At 42.6% G+C, this 21,772-nt stretch overlaps 1 protein-coding gene across 1 annotated transcript; it reads left to right on the top strand.

Moving 5' to 3' along the window:
• Nucleotides 1-8,934: 8,934 nt before the first annotated feature.
• LOC117441952 (serine/threonine-protein phosphatase 2B catalytic subunit gamma isoform-like) lies at nucleotides 8,935-19,354 on the top strand. Its single transcript, XM_034077961.1, has 6 exons — nucleotides 8,935-8,956; nucleotides 10,196-10,393; nucleotides 11,141-11,265; nucleotides 14,310-14,421; nucleotides 18,266-18,411; nucleotides 19,211-19,354. The coding sequence occupies exons 1-6, from the start codon at nucleotides 8,935-8,937 to the stop codon at nucleotides 19,352-19,354; spliced, it is 747 nt and encodes a 248-aa protein (XP_033933852.1).
• The last annotated feature ends 2,418 nt before the right edge of the window (nucleotides 19,355-21,772 follow it).

Consider the following 21,772-nt stretch of genomic DNA (forward strand, 5'->3'; position numbering starts at 1 on the left):
CCCTAGCTTAGGTGGGCGTACAGTTGACTTAAAGGAGTGAAGATGTAAATAGAAACAAAATATTCTCCCATTGTTAATGATCTTAAATCTCCACAGCCTTCAAGGCAGCTTTTTAAAAACGTAAAAAACTAGAATAAGAACTTCTCTCTTTAAAATAAAACTTCAAGATCTTTAAATATAAATCGTGCTCTTGATGCATGGCTTTCTTTAATGTTCCCAAACAGTTTCTCTATGTCTCAAGCTTAAATACAAAACTAGTGTTTCTACTGCCAACGACACACTGGCCTGATTGTGCGCTCGGTTCAAAAGTGTCTCCCAAAAGGAAGGAAATGAAACCTCCTATTCTTCCCATCTGCACTGAAACTCAAACCTCTCTGTCCTGCTGGTGATTGAGCGGTAGGACAGAAAATCTTCCCTCAGCAAAGAAAAGGTGCCACGACAATAAAAGCTACGCGGATGAATCTCATTGTCTTTGGGTGCAGAAATAAGTCATACAATTTGGTCCACACATCAGAATGTTAAAGCAGGTCTAATCAGAGCGTTCACCCAAGGGCAACGCTTCATCGTGCACGCTCCCAGCAGGGGGTCAGAGTTATCGCTTGGCTTTGTAATTGGACTTGCTGGCATCTCTTGGCTCTCGGCTGGGGTTGCTCCAGTCGTCCGCCTCGGGGCTCGTCTTGTAGTGTCGCAGCGCAGACTGTTGAAGACGGGAAGACGCTCGAAGGACTCGCTGGAGAGAGCCTGGAGAAAAAAGACACAGGACGATGAGAACTCACGGTTAATTATCTTTAAAAGACGACATATAATGCTCATGTTAAGGTTCATATCAGTCTCTACTTTAAAGAGTCCTCTCCTGCTGATGTTCAGGTGTATATCAGTATGTAGAGTCTCTACTTTAAAGAGTCCTCTCCTGCTGATGTGCAGGTGTTTATCAGTGTGTAGAGTCTCTACTTTAAAGAGTCCTCTCCTGCTGATGTTCAGGTGTATATCAGTATGGTAGTGTCTCTACTTTAAAGAGTCCTCTCCTGCTGATGTTCAGGTGTATATCAGTATGTAGTGTCTCTACTTTAAAGAGTCCTCTCCTGCTGATGTTCAGGTGTATATCAGTATGTAGTGTCTCTACTTTAAAGAGTGCTCTCCTCCTGAGGTTCAGGTGTATATCAGCTAGTAGTGTCTCTACTTAAAGAGTCCTCTCTGCTGATGTTCAGGTGTATATCAGTATGTAGTGTCTCTACTTTAAAGAGTGCCTCTCCTGCTGATGTTCAGGTGTTATATCAGCATGTAGTGTCTCTACTTTAAGAGGTCCTCTCCTGCTGATGTCAGGTGTATATCAGTATGTAGTGTCTCTACTTTAAAGAGTCCTCTCCTGCTGATGTTCAGGTGTATATCAGTATGTAGTGTCTCTACTTTAAAGAGTCCTCTCCTGCTGATGTCAGGTGTATATCAGTATGTAGTTGTCTCTACTTTAAAGAGTCCTCTCCTGCTGATGTTCAGGTGTATATCAGTATGTAGTGTCTCTACTTTAAAGAGTCCTCTCCTGCTGATGTTCAGGTGTATATCAGTATGTAGTGCCTCTACTTTAAAGAGTCCTCTCCTGCTGATGTTCAGGTGTATATCAGTATGTAGTGTCTCTACTTTAAAGAGTCCTCTCCTGCTGATGTTCAGGTGTATATCAGTATGTAGAGTCTCTACTTTAAAGAGTCCTCTCCTGCTGATGTTCAGGTGTATATCAGTATGTAGTGTCTCTACTTTAAAGAGTCCTCTCCTGCTGATATTCATGGTGTATATCAGTATGTAGTGTCTCTACTTTAAAGAGTCCTCTCCTGCTGATGTTCAGGTGTATATCAGTATGTAGTGTCTCTACTTTAAAGAGTCCTCTCCTGCTGATGTTCAGGTGTATATCAGTATGTAGTGCCTCTACTTTAAAGAGTCCTCTCCTGCTGATGTTCAGGTGTATATCAGTATGTCGTGTCTCTACTTTAAAGAGTCCTCTCCTGCTGATGTTCAGGTGTATATCAGTATGTAGTGTCTCTACTTTAAAGAGTCCTCTCCTGCTGATGTTCAGGTGTATATCAGTGTGTAGTGTCTCTACTTTAAAGAGTCCTCTCCTGCTGATGTTCAGGTGTATATCAGTATGTAGTGTCTCTACTTTAAAGAGTCCTCTCCTGCTGATGTTCAGGTGTATATCAGTATGTAGTGCCTCTACTTTAAAGAGTCCTCTCCTGCTGATGTTCAGGTGTATATCAGCATGTAGTGTCTCTACTTTAAAGAGTCCTCTCCTGCTGATGTTCAGGTGTATATCAGCGTGTAGTGTCTCTACTTTAAAGAGTCCTCTCCTGCTGATGTTCAGGTGTATATCAGTGTGTAGAGGTCTCTACTTTAAAGAGTCCTCTCCTGCTGATGTTCAGGTGTATATCAGTATGTAGTGTCTCTACTTTAAAGAGTCCTCTCCTGCTGATGTTCTGGTGTATATCAGTATGTAGTGTCTCTACTTTAAAGAGTCCTCTCCTCTGATGTTCAGGTGTATATCAGTATGTAGTGTCTCTACTTTAAAGAGTCCTCTCCTGCTGATGTTCAGGTGTATATCAGTATGTAGTGTCTCTACTTTAAAGAGTCCTCTCCTGCTGATGTTCAGGTGTATATCAGTATGTAGTGTCTCTACTTTAAAGAGTCCTCTCCTGCTGATGTTCAGGTGTATATCAGTATGTAGTGCCTCTACTTTAAAGAGTCCTCTCCTGCTGATGTTCAGGTGTATATCAGCATGTAGTGTCTCTACTTTAAAGAGTCCTCTCCTGCTGATGTTCAGGTGTATATCAGCGTGTAGTGTCTCTACTTTAAAGAGTCCTCTCCTGCTGATGTTCAGGTGTATATCAGTATGTAGAGTCTCTACTTTAAAGAGTCCTCTCCTGCTGATGTTCAGGTGTATATCAGTATGCGGTGTCTCTACTTTAAAGAGTTCTCTCCTGCTGATGTTCAGGTGTATATCAGTATGCGGTGTCTCTACTTTAAAGAGTCCTCTCCTGATGATGTTCAGGTGTATATCAGTATGCGGTGTCTCTACTTTAAAGAGTCCTCTCCTGATGATGTTCAGGTGTATATCAGTATGTGGTGTCTCTACTTTAAAGAGTCCTCTCCTGCTGATGTTCAGATGTATATCAGTGTGTAGTGTCTCTACTTTAAAGAGTCCTCTCCTGCTGATGTTCAGGTGTATATCAGTATGTAGTGTCTCTACTTTAAAGAGTCCTCTCCTGCTGATGTTCAGGTGTATATCAGTATGTAGTGTCTCTACTTTAAAGAGTCCTCTCCTGCTGATGTTCAGATGTATATCAGTATGTAGTGTCTCTACTTTAAAGAGTCCTCTCCTGCTGATGTTCAGGTGTATATCAGTATGTAGTGTCTCTACTTTAAAGAGTCCTCTCCTGCTGATGTTCAGGTGTATATCAGTGTGCAGTGTCTCTACTTTAAAGAGTCCTCTCCTGCTGATGTTCAGGTGTATATCAGTGTGCGGTGTCTCTACTTTAAAGAGTCCTCTCCTGCTGATGTTCAGGTGTATATCAGTATGTAGTGTCTCTACTTTAAAGAGTCCTCTCCTGCTGATGTGCAGGTGTATATCAGTATGTAGTGTCTCTACTTTAAAGAGTCCTCTCCTGCTGATGTTCAGGTGTATATCAGTATGTAGTGTCTCTACTTTAAAGAGTCCTCTCCTGCTGATGTTCAGGTGTATATCAGTATGTAGTGTCTCTACTTTAAAGAGTGCTCTCCTGCTGATGTTCAGGTGTATATCAGCATGTAGTGTCTCTACTTTAAAGAGTCCTCTCCTGCTGATGTTCAGGTGTATATCAGTATGTAGTGTCTCTACTTTAAAGAGTCCTCTCCTGCTGATGTTCAGGTGTATATCAGTATGTAGTGTCTCTACTTTAAAGAGTCCTCTCCTGCTGATGTTCAGGTGTATATCAGTGTGTAGTGTCTCTACTTTAAAGAGTCCTCTCCTGCTGATGTTCAGGTGTATATCAGTATGTAGTGTCTCTACTTTAAAGAGTCCTCTCCTGCTGATGTTCAGGTGTATATCAGTATGTAGTGTCTCTACTTTAAAGAGTCCTCTCCTGCTGATGTTCAGGTGTATATCAGCATGTAGTGCCTCTACTTTAAAGAGTCCTCTCCTGCTGATGTTCAGGTGTATATCAGCATGTAGTGTCTCTACTTTAAAGAGTCCTCTCCTGCTGATGTTCAGGTGTATATCAGCGTGTAGTGTCTCTACTTTAAAGAGTCCTCTCCTGCTGATGTTCAGGTGTATATCAGTGTGTAGAGTCTCTACTTTAAAGAGTCCTCTCCTGCTGATGTTCAGGTGTATATCAGTATGTAGTGTCTCTACTTTAAAGAGTCCTCTCCTGCTGATGTTCAGGTGTATATCAGTGTGTAGAGTCTCTACTTTAAAGAGTCCTCTCCTGCTGATGTTCAGGTGTATATCAGTATGTAGTGTCTCTACTTTAAAGAGTCCTCTCCTGCTGATGTTCTGGTGTATATCAGTATGTAGTGTCTCTACTTTAAAGAGTCCTCTCCTCTGATGTTCAGGTGTATATCAGTATGTAGTGTCTCTACTTTAAAGAGTCCTCTCCTGCTGATGTTCAGGTGTATATCAGTATGTAGTGTCTCTACTTTAAAGAGTCCTCTCCTGCTGATGTTCAGGTGTATATCAGTATGTAGTGTCTCTACTTTAAAGAGTCCTCTCCTGCTGATGTTCAGGTGTATATCAGTGTGTAGTGTCTCTACTTTAAAGAGTCCTCTCCTGCTGATGTTCAGGTGTATATCAGTATGTAGTGTCTCTACTTTAAAGAGTCCTCTCCTGCTGATGTTCAGGTGTATATCAGTATGTAGTGCCTCTACTTTAAAGAGTCCTCTCCTGCTGATGTTCAGGTGTATATCAGCATGTAGTGTCTCTACTTTAAAGAGTCCTCTCCTGCTGATGTTCAGGTGTATATCAGTGTGTAGTGTCTCTACTTTAAAGAGTCCTCTCCTGCTGATGTTCAGGTGTATATCAGTGTGTAGAGTCTCTACTTTAAAGAGTCCTCTCCTGCTGATGTTCAGGTGTATATCAGTATGTAGTGCCTCTACTTTAAAGAGTCCTCTCCTGCTGATGTTCAGGTGTATATCAGTATGTAGTGCCTCTACTTTAAAGAGTCCTCTCCTGCTGATGTTCAGGTGTATATCAGCATGTAGTGTCTCTACTTTAAAGAGTCCTCTCCTGCTGATGTTCAGGTGTATATCAGCTTGTAGTGTCTCTACTTTAAAGAGTCCTCTCCTGCTGATGTTCAGGTGTATATCAGTATGTAGTGCCTCTACTTTAAAGAGTCCTCTCCTGCTGATGTTCAGGTGTATATCAGCATGTAGTGTCTCTACTTTAAAGAGTCCTCTCCTGCTGATGTTCAGGTGTATATCAGCGTGTAGTGTCTCTACTTTAAAGAGTCCTCTCCTGCTGATGTTCAGGTGTATATCAGCATGTAGTGTCTCTACTTTAAAGAGTCCTCTCCTGCTGTTGTTCAGGTGTATATCAGTATGTAGTGTCTCTACTTTAAAGAGTCCTCTCCTGCTGATGTTCAGGTGTATATCAGTATGTAGTGTCTCTACTTTAAAGAGTCCTCTCCTGCTGATGTTCAGGTGTATATCAGGTATGTAGTGTCGCTACTTTAAAGAGTGCTCTCCTGCTGATGTTCAGGTGTATATCGGTATGTAGTGTCTCTACTTTAAAGAGTGCTCTCCTGCTGATGTTCAGGTGTATATCGGTATGTAGTGTCTCTACTTTAAAGAGTCCTCTCCTGCTGATGTTCAGGTGTATATCGGTATGTAGTGTCTCTACTTTAAAGAGTCCTCTCCTGCTGATGTTCAGGTGTATATCGGTATGTAGTGTCTCTACTTTAAAGAGTCCTCTCCTGCTGATGTTCAGGTGTATATCGGTATGTAGTGTCTCTACTTTAAAGAGTCCTCTCCTGCTGATGTTCAGGTGTATATCGGTATGTAGTGTCTCTACTTTAAAGAGTCCTCTCCTGCTGATGTTCAGGTGTATATCAGTATGTAGTGTCTCTACTTTAAAGAGTCCTCTCCTGCTGTTGTTCAGGTGTATATCAGTATGTAGTTTCTCTACTTTAAAGAGTCCTCTCCTGCTGATGTTCAGGTGTATATCAGTATGTAGTGTCTCTACTTTAAAGAGTCCTCTCCTGCTGATGTTCAGGTGTATATCAGTATGTAGTGTCTCTACTTTAAAGAGTCCTCTCCTGCTGATGTTCAGGTGTATATCAGTATGTAGTGTCTCTACTTTAAAGAGTCCTCTCCTGCTGATGTTCAGGTGTATATCAGTATGTAGTGTCTCTACTTTAAAGAGTCCTCTCCTGCTGATGTTCAGGTGTATATCAGTATGTAGTGTCTCTACTTTAAAGAGTCCTCTCCTGCTGATGTTCAGGTGTATATCAGTATGTAGTGTCTCTACTTTAAAGAGTCCTCTCCTGCTGTTGTTCAGGTGTATATCAGTATGTAGTGTCTCTACTTTAAAGAGTCCTCTCCTGCTGATGTTCAGGTGTATATCAGTATGTAGTGTCTCTACTTTAAAGAGTCCTCTCCTGCTGATGTTCAGGTGTATATCAGTATGTAGTGTCTCTACTTTAAAGAGTCCTCTCCTGCTGATGTTCAGGTGTATATCAGTATGCAGTGTCTCTACTTTAAAGAGTCCTCTCCTGCTGATGTTCATGTGTATATCAGTATGCGGTGTCTCTACTTTAAAGAGTTCTCTCCTGCTGATGTTCAGGTGTATATCAGTATGCGGTGTCTCTACTTTAAAGAGTCCTCTCCTGCTGATGTTCAGGTGTATATCAGTATGTGGTGTCTCTACTTTAAAGAGTCCTCTCCTGCTGTTGTTCAGGTGTATATCAGTATGTAGTATCTCTACTTTAAAGAGTCCTCTCCTGCTGATGTTCAGGTGTTATCAGTATGTAGTGTCTCTACTTTAAAGAGTCCTCTCCTGCTGATGTTCAGGTGTATATCAGTATGTAGTGTCTCTACTTTAAAGAGTCCTCTCCTGCTGATGTTCAGGTGTATATCAGTATGTAGTGTCTCTACTTTAAAGAGTCCTCTCCTGCTGATGTTCAGGTGTATATCAGTATGTAGTGTCTCTACTTTAAAGAGTCCTCTCCTGCTGATGTTCAGGTGTATATCAGTATGTAGTGTCTCTACTTTAAAGAGTCCTCTCCTGCTGTTGTTCAGGTGTATATCAGTATGTAGTATCTCTACTTTAAAGAGTCCTCTCCTGCTGATGTTCAGGTGTATATCAGTATGCAGTGTCTCTACTTTAAAGAGTCCTCTCCTGCTGATGTTCATGTGTATATCAGTATGTAGTGTCTCTACTTTAAAGAGTCCTCTCCTGCTGTTGTTCAGGTGTATATCAGTATGTAGTGTCTCTACTTTAAAGAGTCCTCTCCTGCTGATGTTCAGGTGTATATCAGTATGCAGTGTCTCTACTTTAAAGAGTCCTCTCCTGCTGATGTTCATGTGTATATCAGTATGCGGTGTCTCTACTTTAAAGAGTTCTCTCCTGCTGATGTTCAGGTGTATATCAGTATGCGGTGTCTCTACTTTAAAGAGTCCTCTCCTGCTGATGTTCAGGTGTATATCAGTATGTGGTGTCTCTACTTTAAAGAGTCCTCTCCTGCTGATGTTCAGCTGTATATCAGTATGTAGTGTTTCTACTTTAAAGAGTCCTCTCCTGCTGTTGTTCAGGTGTATATCAGTATGTAGTATCTCTACTTTAAAGAGTCCTCTCCTGCTGATGTTCAGGTGTATATCAGTATGTAGTGTCTCTACTTTAAAGAGTCCTCTCCTGCTGATGTTCAGGTGTATATCAGTATGCGGTGTCTCTACTTTAAAGAGTCCTCTCCTGCTGATGTTCAGGTGTATATCAGTATGTGGTGTCTCTACTTTAAAGAGTCCTCTCCTGCTGATGTTCAGCTGTATATCAGTATGTAGTGTTTCTACTTTAAAGAGTCCTCTCCTGCTGTTGTTCAGGTGTATATCAGTATGTAGTGTCTCTACTTTAAAGAGTCCTCTCCTGCTGATGTTCAGGTGTATATCAGTATGTAGTGTCTCTACTTTAAAGAGTCCTCTCCTGCTGATGTTCAGGTGTATATCAGTATGCGGTGTCTCTACTTTAAAGAGTCCTCTCCTGCTGATGTTCAGGTGTATATCAGTATGCGGTGTCTCTACTTTAAAGAGTCCTCTCCTGCTGATGTTCAGGTGTATATCAGTATGCGGTGTCTCTACTTTAAAGAGTCCTCTCCTGCTGATGTTCAGGTGTATATCAGTATGCGGTGTCTCTACTTTAAAGAGTCCTCTCCTGCTGATGTTCAGGTGTATATCAGTATGCGGTGTCTCTACTTTAAAGAGTCCTCTCCTGATGATGTTCAGGTGTTTATCAGTATGTAGTGTCTCTACTTTAAAGAGTCCTCTCCTGCTGATGTTCAGGTGCATAGAGATGTCCCGCCCCGTAGCCTATCACGTACAATGTGTTGGAGCGCTAGCCAATAGGAGCGTGAGTGTTCCACAGTGATGTCACTACGCTCCAGAAGTAAACAAAGGAGTCCAATCGAGGCGTTTCCGGCTCTCCTCCAAAAGTAAACACATGTAAACCGTGGACTTGGTTTGATCCGCTTGGCGTCTGCAGGTCTTCATCCGTGTGGTATTCCCCGCAGGCGGAGCTCTGTGCTCCCAAACCTGTCTTTGTCTTCAGGTCGAGCCTCGACATGCCTCGTGACGCAGAGTGCTCAGGGCCTTCCTGTAAACACACCCGTTTAAAGCACTACATGTTTCTGTCGGAGCCACAGTACTACGGAGTTTATTATTATTATTATTATTATTATTTGTTTACATCACTTTTATCTGTATTTGTTGAGCATGTGTGGCGATGGTCACACGGGTGAGGTTGGAGGAGAAGACACTTCTGTTTTAAGGGACGAGCTGCCGACACTCACAACGACTCACACACTCAACACTGAGGGCAATCCCCACAGGAGCACTTTGGGGTGAAGGGTCTCGGGGACAGTGGGGTTTGAACCTGTGCTCCCCTGGTCCCAACACCAACGCACTATACCACTGCGCCACACGCCTCCCCCCATTTACCTTGATTTGATTGGTTTTGCTGACTTGTAACTAGGGGTGGGCGATATGACGATATTAGGTCTCCACGATATGCTTTCTCAGAGATATCGTATCTATCGTGATAGAAAAAAAATTGGAAAAAAAAACGATCAAAAAATAAATAAACTTTTCCCTTCAGTTATGCTAAAGTCTTTTATTGCACTTCAAATCTAAAGTTTACATTTTAATTGTTTGGCACTGACTTCTCCTCATTGATGTTTTACTTAGTTATGTTTCACCCTCCTTCTCATGTGTATTGATGTTCACTGCTCGTGCTGCCTCAGAAAGTTCATTGTTGTACTGAGAACCTGCCTTGAAGCCATATCAGAATGTTGAGTCATTCAGGGATTCATTTCAGAAATAAACCAGCTTGAAATGCTGTGTTGGTCTGTCGCTCCTGTTAGTGTTAGTTTCTGTCACCTTTAGGCGCTTGTTCTGTTAAGTAACTTGAAAAATAACCCTAATAACCGACATGAAAAAATATCGTGATATATATCGTCTATCGTGATACTGCTTGAAAAATATCGTGATAATATATTTTTCAATATCGCCCACCCCTACTTGTAACTGACCTTCTGAGGCCATCACCCTCTCGTGAGCGGCCCGTGTTTCTGTCCGTGGACCCCCTGCTCGATGTCTCCAGCCTTTCCACACGGCGCCAGGCTCGCCTCGGCCGCTCCAGCCTGACTGGAATCGAGCAATAGTTTATTTTTAAACCTCACAAAACCTAATTTCCCGTGAACTCTCTGCACAGCCGGTACATTTATATATTCAGCTTCATATGTAATATTCCACCTCTCTCTCATGTGCAGATAATAACTTCTATATCTTGGTATTGTTAATTTGTAAATTCATGTATATTTTCTACTTTCTTGTTTATTTCTAGTCTTTTAATTTGTGTTGTTCGACGCCTTGCCTTTCGATGCTGCAGCGAAACACTTCCCACACTGGGACCGATAAGGTGCTTCTGATCGTACCGGTGTGTTTCTGACCCCCCCCCCCCTCTCTGTGTCCTCAGCGGTGCCGTACCCCCCAGGGACGCGCCTCACGGTGAAAGACCTGTATGTGGACGGCAGGCCCAGCGTGGAGGTGCTGAAGGCCCACCTGGTGAAGGAGGGCCGCCTGGAGGAGGAGACGGCTCTGAGGATCATCAACGACGGAGCCGCCATCCTGCGCCAGGAGAAGTGCATGCTGGAGGTGGAGGCGCCCATCACAGGTGAGCCTCGCGTGTCCCCGCGAGGCTTGTTAGCAGTTAGGACTCAGTGAGGAACCTTGTTAGCAGTTAGGACTCAGTGAGGAACCTTGTTAGCAGTTAGGACTCAGTGAGGAACCTTGTTAGGAGTTAGGACTCAGTGAGGAACCTTGTTAGGAGTTAGGACTCAGTGAGGAACCTTGTTAGCAGTTAGGACTCAGTGAGGAACCTTGTTAGCAGTTAGGACTCAGTGAGGAACCTTGTTAGCAGTTAGGACTCAGTGAGGAACCTTGTTAGCAGTTAGGACTCAGTGAGGAACCTTGTTAGCAGTTAGGACTCAGTGAGGAACCTTACTGAGGGACAAAGAGTGCACAAAGTCTGGATCTGTTTCTTCACCCTCATGCTCTCTCTTTTCTTAATCTCCTTCATCACTTTTTGTTTTCATACCGATGTTCTTGTTTACGTGCAGATCCTTCCACCTCCTTTGAAAGAGGTCTACTTTGTTATGTTCTAAGAACTACTGATGTCTTTCATCACGTTAGAAGAGTTTGGGTCTGACCTGGGCTCAGAGGAGTACTCGGAGTACTCGGAGGAGTACTCGGAGCCTGTACTTGAGTAAAAGTAGAAGTACTCAGATCTTGTACTTTAGTAAAAGTAGAAGTACTCAGATCTTGTACTTTAGTAAAAGTAGAAGTACCCGAGTGTAGGAATACTCTGTTACAGTAAAAGTCCTGCATTCAAAATGTTACTTGTACTTGTACACTCCCTCAGTGTGCGGAGACGTTCACGGGCAGTTCTTTGACCTGATGAAGCTGTTTGAGGTGGGGGGGTCGCCCAGCAGCACCCGATACCTGTTCCTGGGAGACTACGTGGACCGAGGGTACTTCAGCATCGAGGTAAACTTCCCCATATTTACTAATAACACTCTTTATTGGTATTGCACCTTTCGTGCGGTCAGTGCAGTCCACGGTGCTTCACACAGAATGCAGTCACCAGTTGCATACAGACATTTAGGTTAAAGGAGGAGAGGGCAATTAGTATTACGGACATCATTCATACATTGTGTGGACATGGGATAATATATTTTAGGACTCAGACATACGAGGAATTCAAAGACATCACCGAGGACATATTTAACTTGTTTTGGAAAATTCTTATTATTTATATTTCCTAAAATATATAAAAACCAAATATCTTTATTTATCGGACGTTTAAGTAAAAATGTGCAATAAAAACCTAAATAAAATAATATTTATTTAAAAATAAGTAATTAAAGTTATGATGTGCAAAAAGAGGATTGAATAAATACATAAGTGAAAGTGTGCCAAAAAATATATATATTTAAATACACAATAAATAATATATATTTATATGAAGTGCGTCCAGAGTTTCTGCCCCGACATCTGACATTTGCAGCTTCACCACAGCGTCTTTAAATAGTCGTTTACAAGGCTGTCTCCTCGACCATGCACACACACACACACACACACACACACACACACACACACACACACACACACACACACACACACACACACACACACACACACACACCCCTGCATTGTTTTAGAAACATGTTTCCTCTGTATCCTGACTCTCATATCTATAATAAACCGTGGCTCTGAGGCGTGGCTCTGTGTGAAGACGCTATATAGACCGGTCCCAACGAGGAAGCATGACAGCAACACACACACACACACACACACACACACCACACACACACACACACACACACACACACACACACACACACACACACACACACACACACACAGATCCAAATAGAAGTCAAAGAAACCTGATCAACAGAGTGGGATTCCTCGTGTCTCTTTTAAATGACCCGTTTAGTCCGTCTTCTAAGTTCTTAGATTCTGTCCATTCACCAGAAAGCTCACATTTAGAACTACAAAAAGATCTGTATGCAAACATGTCTGGGGAGAACTGTGAGCAGGACTGAGACGACTTCAACATCAATCGTGAAAATTACACAATAAAATCTATCTAGTTTACGTTAATACATTTGAGATTTATTTTTGATAGCACGGAGCTTGAACCGGAGCTGCGTTGGGAAGGAGGAAACAGAGCCACGGTTTATCGCAGAGGAGACGTGTTTTTATTGATGCAGTTGATGCCTTGTGGGTGTTGCTCTGACACGGGACGTCGTGTATTCACTCTTCAGCCTAAAAAGTCAATCGGAGAGAAATATTTAAAGTATTTTATTTAAAAGGTCAAAAAAACTTTCAATTAACTTTTTTTAATTAGCTTTGGATAAACTTAAAGGTGGGGTCGGTAAGTTTGAGAAACCGGCTCGAGTGCGCTAGAATTTGAAAATACACAACCGGAGAACATCTCCCACTTCCTCACAGAGCCCCTCCCCCAACACACACGAACGCGCACATGACCAATGAGGGCACGAGATGAGTTTGTGCCCTGATGGAAGGCTGACAGGCAGGTAGGCCGTCCAATCGGATTGGTTGTACCTTTTACAGTATTACGGCTTTTACAGATGACATGTTTTTTTTTATGTATTTCTTGTCAAAGCACTTCAGATATTCATCGCTATCGGATGTTCAGAGCATTCCATGGAATATAACAAGTGTATCTCGAGCCGGTTTCTGAAACTTACCTACCCCACCTTTAACATTAACAGAACATTTAATAAGATGAATAAAAACAGCACGAGCCCTTTGCAAGTGTTCTGACTGCAGTGAATCGCTCTGCGTCGAAACATGAAGGTTCACTTGAGTTATCTGAGCTCCATCTCTCTGACGCTCTGCCCGGATAGCAGCCTGAAGAGATGCAGGAATGAAACCTGCACGCCGTCGGGAGCAAAGCTTTCTATGAACTGCTCAGCCGTGTAACCCCGCGGTGTTTCTGCAGGGAAGACGGTCCGTGGGGTTTTTACTGCACGTGTTATTCCTGAGTTTTGATGAACAGCTGATCCACTCCTCCTCCACGCCTTCAGGAAGTATAGAGCTGAGATGGAACAGGTGGTCCGTGATGTGCGTCAGGTTCACTTATCATTTCAGCGCTTTCAGAAGCTTCTCCGAGACGCAGACACTCGCTTCACTTTGAATCAATACGTGTTTATTGATTAATAAACACGCCTTCTTCTCCCCAGAACGTCTTTTGTTTACGCATCAACGTGTTGCAGTCGTTGCTGTGTTAGTTCTGGAGAGCAAGTGATCTTATTCAAGTGCATTTCATTGATAAACGAGACATTTAGTCAGAGTCACTTATTTATCCGGGAAGTTTCAGGACTGTTGCTCCATTTTATATAAATGGACGTAGGGTCCGAGACGTCGCCCATAGCTTTCTGCAGAGTTGCTGAGAAGCCCTTAGTGGGCGGAGTCGGCCGCTAACGGCTCGGCAGTGACGTCAGAGTCCTGCTCCAAATAAGGGGAAAGAGGCGGAGCCGAGGCGCCGTCAGATAAGTCCGATTATTTAAATGGAGAATACTCCACCGGGCACCAACACGACAAACACGTCCGAGTTCAAGTCGTGTTCCCGGATCAGCCTCGCAGCCTCGCCCCTGTAGCATCCTGGAGCTAACGGAGCTAGCACAGGGACAGAAAGCTAGGAGCAGCAGTCACCGCAGAGACCGGTCACTCAAAGTGACCACGCCCAATAACGCTTTAAGACCTAATGTAACTAAAAGGGGTGCGTTATAAAACAATCCACTCCCCTATCCATAGTCATGAAGGTGGAATCTAAGTTTACCCAGAATACTTCGTTTTGCATCCGGGGTAGAAACGTGTGGACTGTTTAACATGCGGGTCTATGGGAACAGCTCCTTCTGCAGCCTGCCCCTACTGGCCGCTAGATGAACTGCAGTTTGTGGCACTTCTTATGGGCTCTGCCCCAGAGTCTTCCGCTTGTATATAATATATATATATGTTTGTTGATATATAATATAAACACGTTTCCCCCCTGTGTTCAGTGCGTCCTGTACCTCTGGGCTCTGAAGATCAACCATCCCAACACCCTGTTCCTGCTCAGAGGAAACCACGAGTGCCGGCACCTCACGGAGTACTTCACCTTCAAACAGGAGTGTGAGTGTTACACCCTCTGCTGTGTGTGTGTGTGTGTGTCTGCTCATCCACCAAGCAGTGCTTCAGCAGTGTGTGTGTGTGTGTGTGTGTGTGTGTGTGTGTGTCCACCAAGCTGTGCTTCAGCTGTGTGTGTGTGTGTGTGTGTGTGTACCAAGCTGTGTGTGTCTGCTCATCCACCAAGCAGTGTGTGTGTGTGTGTGTGTGTGTGTGTGTGTGTGTGTGTGTGTGTGTGTGTGTGTGTGTGTGTGTGTGTGTGTGTGTGTGTGTGTGTGTGTGTGTGTGTGTGTGTGTGTGTGTGTGTGTGTGTGTGTGTGTGTGTGTGTGTGTGTGTGTGTGTGTGTGTGTGTGTGTGTGTGTGTGTGTGTGTGTGTGTGTGTGTGTGTGTGTGTGTGTGTGTGTGTGTGTGTGTGTGTGTGTGTGTGTGTGTGTGTACCAAGCTGTGTTTCAGCTGTGTGTGTGTGTCCACCAAGCAGTGCTTCAGCTGTGTGTGTGTGTGTGTGTGTGTGTGTGTGTGTGTGTGTGTGTCCTCCCACAGCGCTGTGTGTGTTGCAGGCAAATACAGTACAACAGTGCTCTAGTGTCATTGGAAGCTAAACAAATACGGAGTCTCTGGAGAGGCAGAATATTTACTTAATATTTGTTTTCTAAATATAGAACGACATCATCTCTGAGAATATTCATTTACTTTGAGTTCAGAGGATTTATACATGTTGTATTTTACTTGCAAATCTCTGAGAATATTCACTTTTCTTTTTCTCTCAAATGTTTTTATTCCAGACAATTTACGCGTTTTTTACAATTCTATTCTCAAAGAATGTCGTTAAGCGGTTCATTTTAGGACAAAAGACACATTTACGAAGAAAAAAAACCAGTTGAGTATTATCTAGGATTAAAGTGTTAAATGTAGAAGATAATAACTTTAAAAAATAATCTGAATTACTTTATTTCAGAAAATATATATTAAAACATTAAAAAAAGAATTAAAACGGCCAATTCAATCTTTTAAAACATCTGGTTTCTCTCTCGTTAATTCCTGACCCCATCGGAGTGTTCATGACCTTGAGTTTCTTCTCTGAATACCCCCCCCTCCGATGTTCGACCTCCAAAGACCTTCCTCACCACGCGCAGTGAAGAGCTTTGGTTGCTGCTTAATGGAGTGAGTTGTCAGTTGTGTCGCAGCCTCGACCTTAATTGATCTCTAATTTTAGACTTTCAGAATCTCGTTAACAACTCAAACGGACTTTCTTACTGTCATAGCAACAGAGAGGAAAGTGTGTGTGCTGCAGGTTAAACAAAGCACCAGTGTATGCGTGTTAGTTGTGCAAATATGACTTCATCATCTCGAGTGAACGTACGGCTTTAACTTCATATTCAAATGTTTCTCTCGCAAATTTATGAGTTCTTAATCTGAAGAATATCCAACATTTTTTATATTTTCTATCCTCCTTAGTCCACCCCTTCAATGTCAGAATACACATCTTTTTTTTTTTAGCGAATTTAATAAAAAATAGTCAAAATTAAATGTATTTTTTAACCTGTTAAGCCCCCCGCAACATCTGCAAGAAACGGCGTCTGAGGGCTTGAACGTGTCTTACTCGCCTATCGGGAAGAAACTCGGCTTTCAGACAATGTTAACCATTTTTACCGAAACAAAACGCGTCTAAATGAACACAGAACTCTAGAACTCATCGGTGTGGAGGAAGCTTCTGTGCAGCAATGCAGTGGGAGTCACCGACTCACGAAGGAGACACGGGACGAGCAGGAGTTCTGACGTCAAACACTGAGATTTAATACAAGCATCGGCCGGAGAATTCACATCACAAGTCACGCAGTCAAAGGTTCTGACTGCACGGTGGGTTGCCATATCAAATCTGATCAGCCTCGCATCACGGTAGACCCTTTAACTAGTTTACAGAGAGTCAAGTCCACATGTTGGGGATGGGCGTAAACATCTGCAGACACAGGAGACGTCTCTCCCGCCTCTGGAGCTTAGAAGCCAGCGTTCTCACACTCGCAAAATCTCCCTATGCCCTGTAGGTCAGGCCATAAAACCACCTACAGGGTAACTTGGAGAGGGTCAGAGTCCGACCCTTGTCAATTAACTACAGGGGTCCCTCAGGGCTCTGTTCTCGGTCCCCTCCTCTTCTCCTTGTACACAAACTCGCTGATCAGTCATTAGCCCGCATGGTTTTTCATACCACTGCTACGCTGACTATGTTTGCCTTTATGAAACCTGATGTACTTTATGATTCTGTTTTCTTCAAGTTTGTATTTTGTTGATCAAACGCACTTATTGTAAGTCGCTTTGGATAAAAGCGTCAGCTAAATGTAATGTAATGTAATGTAGTATCAACATACGACTGCATCAACACATTCCCGACGGGAGATTAGAAGCAGGGATGGTCGTAAATGTCAACACACAACATAAGGTTAAATGTCTAGGAGTAAAGACTAAATGAATCCCTAACAATCGGATCTGCACAAACCAGGTATCGATTAGCAAGCTGGGATTCCACAGGTTCTATAGGTATAAGTATCATCACTGAGCGATCAACACGACAGGGGAAGCTAACCCAGACATCACACGACGTAGCGTTAGGTAGCAAACACGCGAATATTCTTAGCTTTGTGATCAAACGTTGTCTTCGATGGCATCAAAGCGATAACGACGCTGCTGAAGGTGAATCCAACGTGTCGTGTCCCTTTGAAATGATTTCTGATGATCTATCGTCATATTCACTAGTCTACATAACATAGCTTTCGACTGCGTGCGCATCACTCTCACTCCTCAATGGAACGTGTGTGTGGAACTTCCCCTTCGATGCCATTGGCTCTAACGGTTCAGAGGAGGTGTCAATCATCAAAATCGACCAATGGGTTCCAGAGAAACGGCAAATCCACCCGAATGACCCCAGAAGTGGTTCTTTTTGTGCTAAACCTCTCTAAAAAGGTCAAAGGTCACTTGTTTTGCATCAATCTTGAAACAGGGAACTTATAAGTTGTATTTTGGATTCCTAAAGCTTTTAGTCTACTAACCCATCATCCAAGGTTTCACTATAAGTAAGGGTTCATTTTTGGACGGACTATAATTTACAGTTTTTACTGTGTTCAATCTGAATTTACTTTCAAATAAAGAACATCTATATTGATTCTGACTCTTCTACATCCAGCTCACGGGTTAGTCATTACTTTGAGGACAAAGATTATGAATGTAACCCTTTTAGAAGATATGGTCATTTGTTCTGGGAATGGCATTTTCGAGCCCGAGACCTGAAAACAGGCTGAACAGGAATATATCGTATTTTTTTCTCGTCTTTTTACAACTTCAAACAAGTTTTTATCTGAATATTCCCCCGTCCTTCTGCTCCGTTATTACGTTTTTTTTTAACTCTAAATGTCTCAATTACACCGTCCTATAAGGACGCGAGTAGTAAGTACTTTGAGGATCAAGTATACACTCGCAGCTCCGAGCAGATCCATCTTATTTGAGATTTCTTGCATTTCTCGTTAGACTTTAACCTTTAATCAAGTTTCATCTCCAATCTCCCCGACCTGTACATTGAAAGTCAAAAAGGTGTTGCTGACGGGGAGGTCACGGCTCCTCTTGCCTCTTCAGTGAAGCGCCAGATTAGTAGTCTTTCCATGTTAATGTGTTGTTCGCCTCCTGTCCGCTGGAGCCACGCTAACGGACATGGAACCGTTTGTTATAGTTTACTCTCGATCTCTTCAAATGTAAAATACAACAAGTACGTCAACAGCTTATTAAGTTAACACAACCAACACTGTCATTAATGTACCCATTGTCCACCGGGAGACAATAACGTGTGTGTGTGTGTGTCCTCAGGTAAAATAAAGTACTCTGAGCGAGTGTATGACGCCTGTATGGACTCGTTCGACTGCCTGCCGCTCGCTGCGCTGCTGAATCAGCAGTTCCTGTGTGTGCATGGAGGCCTGAGCCCCGAGGTCACCTGCCTGGACGACATACGCAAGGTGAGCATGCCAACAAGTGTGTGTGTGTGTGTGTGTGTATATATATATATCTACTGATGAAGAAAAACAGCCTGACATCTGTCCATTTCTTCGAGTAAACGTTCGGCTTTAACTTCATATTCAAATGTTCCCCTTGTAAATATTTTGTTTCTCGCTAATGTATGAGTTCATAATCTGAAGAATATCCAACATTTTTATATTTTATATTCTCCTTAATCCACCCCTTCAATTTCAGAGTATTAAAAAGAAAATTAAGCAAATTCTACAAAAATAGTACAATTATTTTTGTAAAAGAAAATAGATTTGTTCTCCTATCTTTACGACTTTAATCAAGTGTTTCCCGGTGAAGAAATACAGCGTAACAATATTTATGTTGGGTTATGATTACAAGCAAGCGGCAACATGTGGTGAAGGCGCGGCGCCGGGCCGTGTCATGCCGATGAAAGGGAAACTTAAGCTTTCTTCGTTGCGGAGATAACCCGTGAGAGTGGGACAAAGTTTAAAGTTTTTACATTTATCACAAAAACCCAGGATTTTCTAAGAAATACAAAAATGTAAATTTAGAAAGAGACTTGGAGATCAATAAATACATGGTTGTGTTTTTTCAGTGACTTAATAACTCCAAATAGTATTTGGGAAGGAACCACGACACCTTTTCCAAGTCGATGTGTGTTCGAGTCTGGGTTCAACGAAGTACAACTTACTTCATAATTGTGTGTGTGTGTGTGCGTGTGACTGTGTGTGTGTGTGTGTGTGTGTGTGTGTGTGTGTGCGTGTGCGTGTGTGTGTGTGTGTGTAGCTGGACCGGTTTAAAGAGCCTCCAGCGTTCGGGCCGATGTGTGACCTCCTGTGGTCGGACCCGGGAGAGGATTACGGTTCAGAGAAAACCCAGGAACACTTCTGCCACAACAGCGTGAGAGGATGCTCCTACTTCTACAGGTAACACACCTCAAGCATCTCATATACACACAGACACCGGCTTGAGAGGCTGACTTCCCGTTAGCCGGCAAATCTGAATCTCTCCGGTCCAAATAATTTCCCTTTAGCGCAATGCCGCTTCAGTTGCGCCATTTATGTGACAGACCAGAAGAGTATGTGACAGACTAGAAGAGTATGTGACAGACTAGAAGAGTATGTGACAGACCAGAAGAGTATGTGACAGACCAGAAGAGTATGTGACAGACTAGAAGAGTATGTGACAGACCAGAAGAGTATGTGACAGACCAGAAGAGTCAAATCTGCTGTTTTTTAAAGCTTTCCAAACATTGTGCGAAGTGACTCTAAATATTAGCATTCTGCTCCGTAGTATAATGCCATTCAGGCGAGACACGGCAGCCACAACATGGTTTTTCATGCACTGGTAAATAATGAGATTTAGTTTTCTTTCAGGCTTTTGGAAGGAAAACGTACAAAATCCACATTTAGGTGTTTATTTGACTATAGTGTGTGTACGGGAATATTTCTGTCTTGCTCCTAAGATATTTAACCTTATCGCCTGTTGACATTTACGACCAAACCCTGGCTCTGTTATCTCTCTGAAGGAATGAGAGGCTCCAGCTATCTCGATAAACCAGTTCAACTCTCGGTCACTAAATGGTTTACGGCTGTGGGAACGCTGGCTTTCTAAGCTCCACAGATGTTTACGCCTCCCCGATATGCTGAGTAGCTCTCTGTAAACTAGTTAAAAGCTCTATCGAGAGAGAGGCTGGGCAGAATTGACATGACAACCCACCTGTGCAGTCTGAACCTTTTGCTGCTGTGAGTTCTCCGGCCGATGCTTGCAATAAACCACCAGTGTTTGACATCAAAGCTCCAGCTCCCCTCGTCTCTCTGAGTCCTGACTCCAGTGCTGCAGAACTTTCCCTCACAGTTTGTCCGTCTGCGTCCGTAGGCTTCTCCTAAATTCACCAAAAGTTAGCTTTCTAACGTAACACAAAGTACCGCGACCGCTGTGTGCACCATGTCATCAGAGGTATCGTTGGAAAGCTGCTACTATACTCTTCTGAGTGAGACATGTCCACGTCAGTAGCACGTGCATACTCCAAACCTTCCAGTTATCAATATTCTGAAGGCTTTGACTGAAGGGTTTGTTCATATATCATTCGTAGCCTGAATTATAGAACATTTTATACCTAAAAACATGGCGACAATTGATATTTTAGGGCTGTTGACTGTATTTTCTAGGGATGTAACGATACCAAAAACTCACGGTACAATAATATCGCGATTTAAAAACTCACGGTACGATAATATCGCGATTTAAAAACTCACGGTACGATAATATCGCGATTTAAAAACTCACGGTACGATAATATCGCGATTTAAAAACTCACGGTACGATAATATCGCGATTTAAAAACTCACGGTACGATAATATCGCGATTTTAAAAAGTCCACGGTAAGATAATTATCGCGATATTGAAAAATAAAGAAAAACAATTTGAATTTTCTTTTTTTTTACTTTTATGTTTTTTCCTAATTAAATAATAAATCTGATTTGTTCAGCACGTTAGTAGATAGTAGTATTTTAAAGTGTCAACAATATAATAATCAGACCCTGCAATAGAATAAATCAAGTTTCACTTTAAGTACCTCGACTCCAACTCTCTCGCTCAGCGTCATCAGGTTATCTCTCAGGACTGTGAGCACGTCCACACGTCCAGGTGAAGCTGGACGTTTGGGCGTTTGCAAACCCCCTGCTGTGGAAACAGCTCTCTCGCTTGGTACTGGTGTTGCTGGGATACAGAGAGACATGCTTTAGGCAGTGGGTCAATCTGTGCATCGTCTCTCCACCTCTTCAACAACAATACAGTTGTTGCCGAGAAGCTGAGCCTCATTGACAGAGATATAGATATCCTGTTGGTCCGTGTCCGTGTCTCCAGGTGTGAACATGTCGCCCTGTAAATACCATGTGCTTATTGTTATCTTTTGTTTTATGTCCATGTTGTAACCTGCTTGCTGCCATGTTGGACAGGTCTCCCTTGAAAAAGAGATCGATGATGTCAATGGGACCATCGTGTTCAATAAAGTTTAAAAAAAAAAAAAAAAAAAATTATTAAAAAAAACCCGCAGTATATTTTGTCCGTCTCACGTCGGCATGGAGACCTTTATTTACGGATATATCGTTACATCCCTAGTATTTTCTGATTTACGGAGTGATAAAAAGAGATATCTTCTGTAAAAGCCTTAGATTCTAATATGACTACAAAATGAAACGAGTTTTGAACCTGGCTTTATCCAAAGTTCAGATTTCTAATAATAATTAATATCATTAAATATGCGCATATTTAATGATATTATGGCTCATTTGCATATTTAAACATGCTATTTCAGAAAACTTGTAATACAAAAAAACAATTGC

This window comes from Pseudochaenichthys georgianus, unplaced genomic scaffold, assembly GCF_902827115.2.
Source record: "Pseudochaenichthys georgianus unplaced genomic scaffold, fPseGeo1.2 scaffold_2220_arrow_ctg1, whole genome shotgun sequence".
In the NCBI taxonomy this organism is placed as follows: Eukaryota; Metazoa; Chordata; class Actinopteri; order Perciformes; family Channichthyidae; genus Pseudochaenichthys; species Pseudochaenichthys georgianus.

Coding starts and splice junctions, on each gene's coding strand:
- LOC117441952 (XM_034077961.1), top strand. CDS start 8,935: ATGTGTGGCGATGGTCACACGG. Junction 14,422..18,265: donor CTTCACCTTCAAACAGGAGT/GTGAGTGTTACA, acceptor GTGTGTCCTCAG/GTAAAATAAAGTACTCTGAG. Junction 18,412..19,210: donor GCCTGGACGACATACGCAAG/GTGAGCATGCCA, acceptor GTGTGTGTGTAG/CTGGACCGGTTTAAAGAGCC.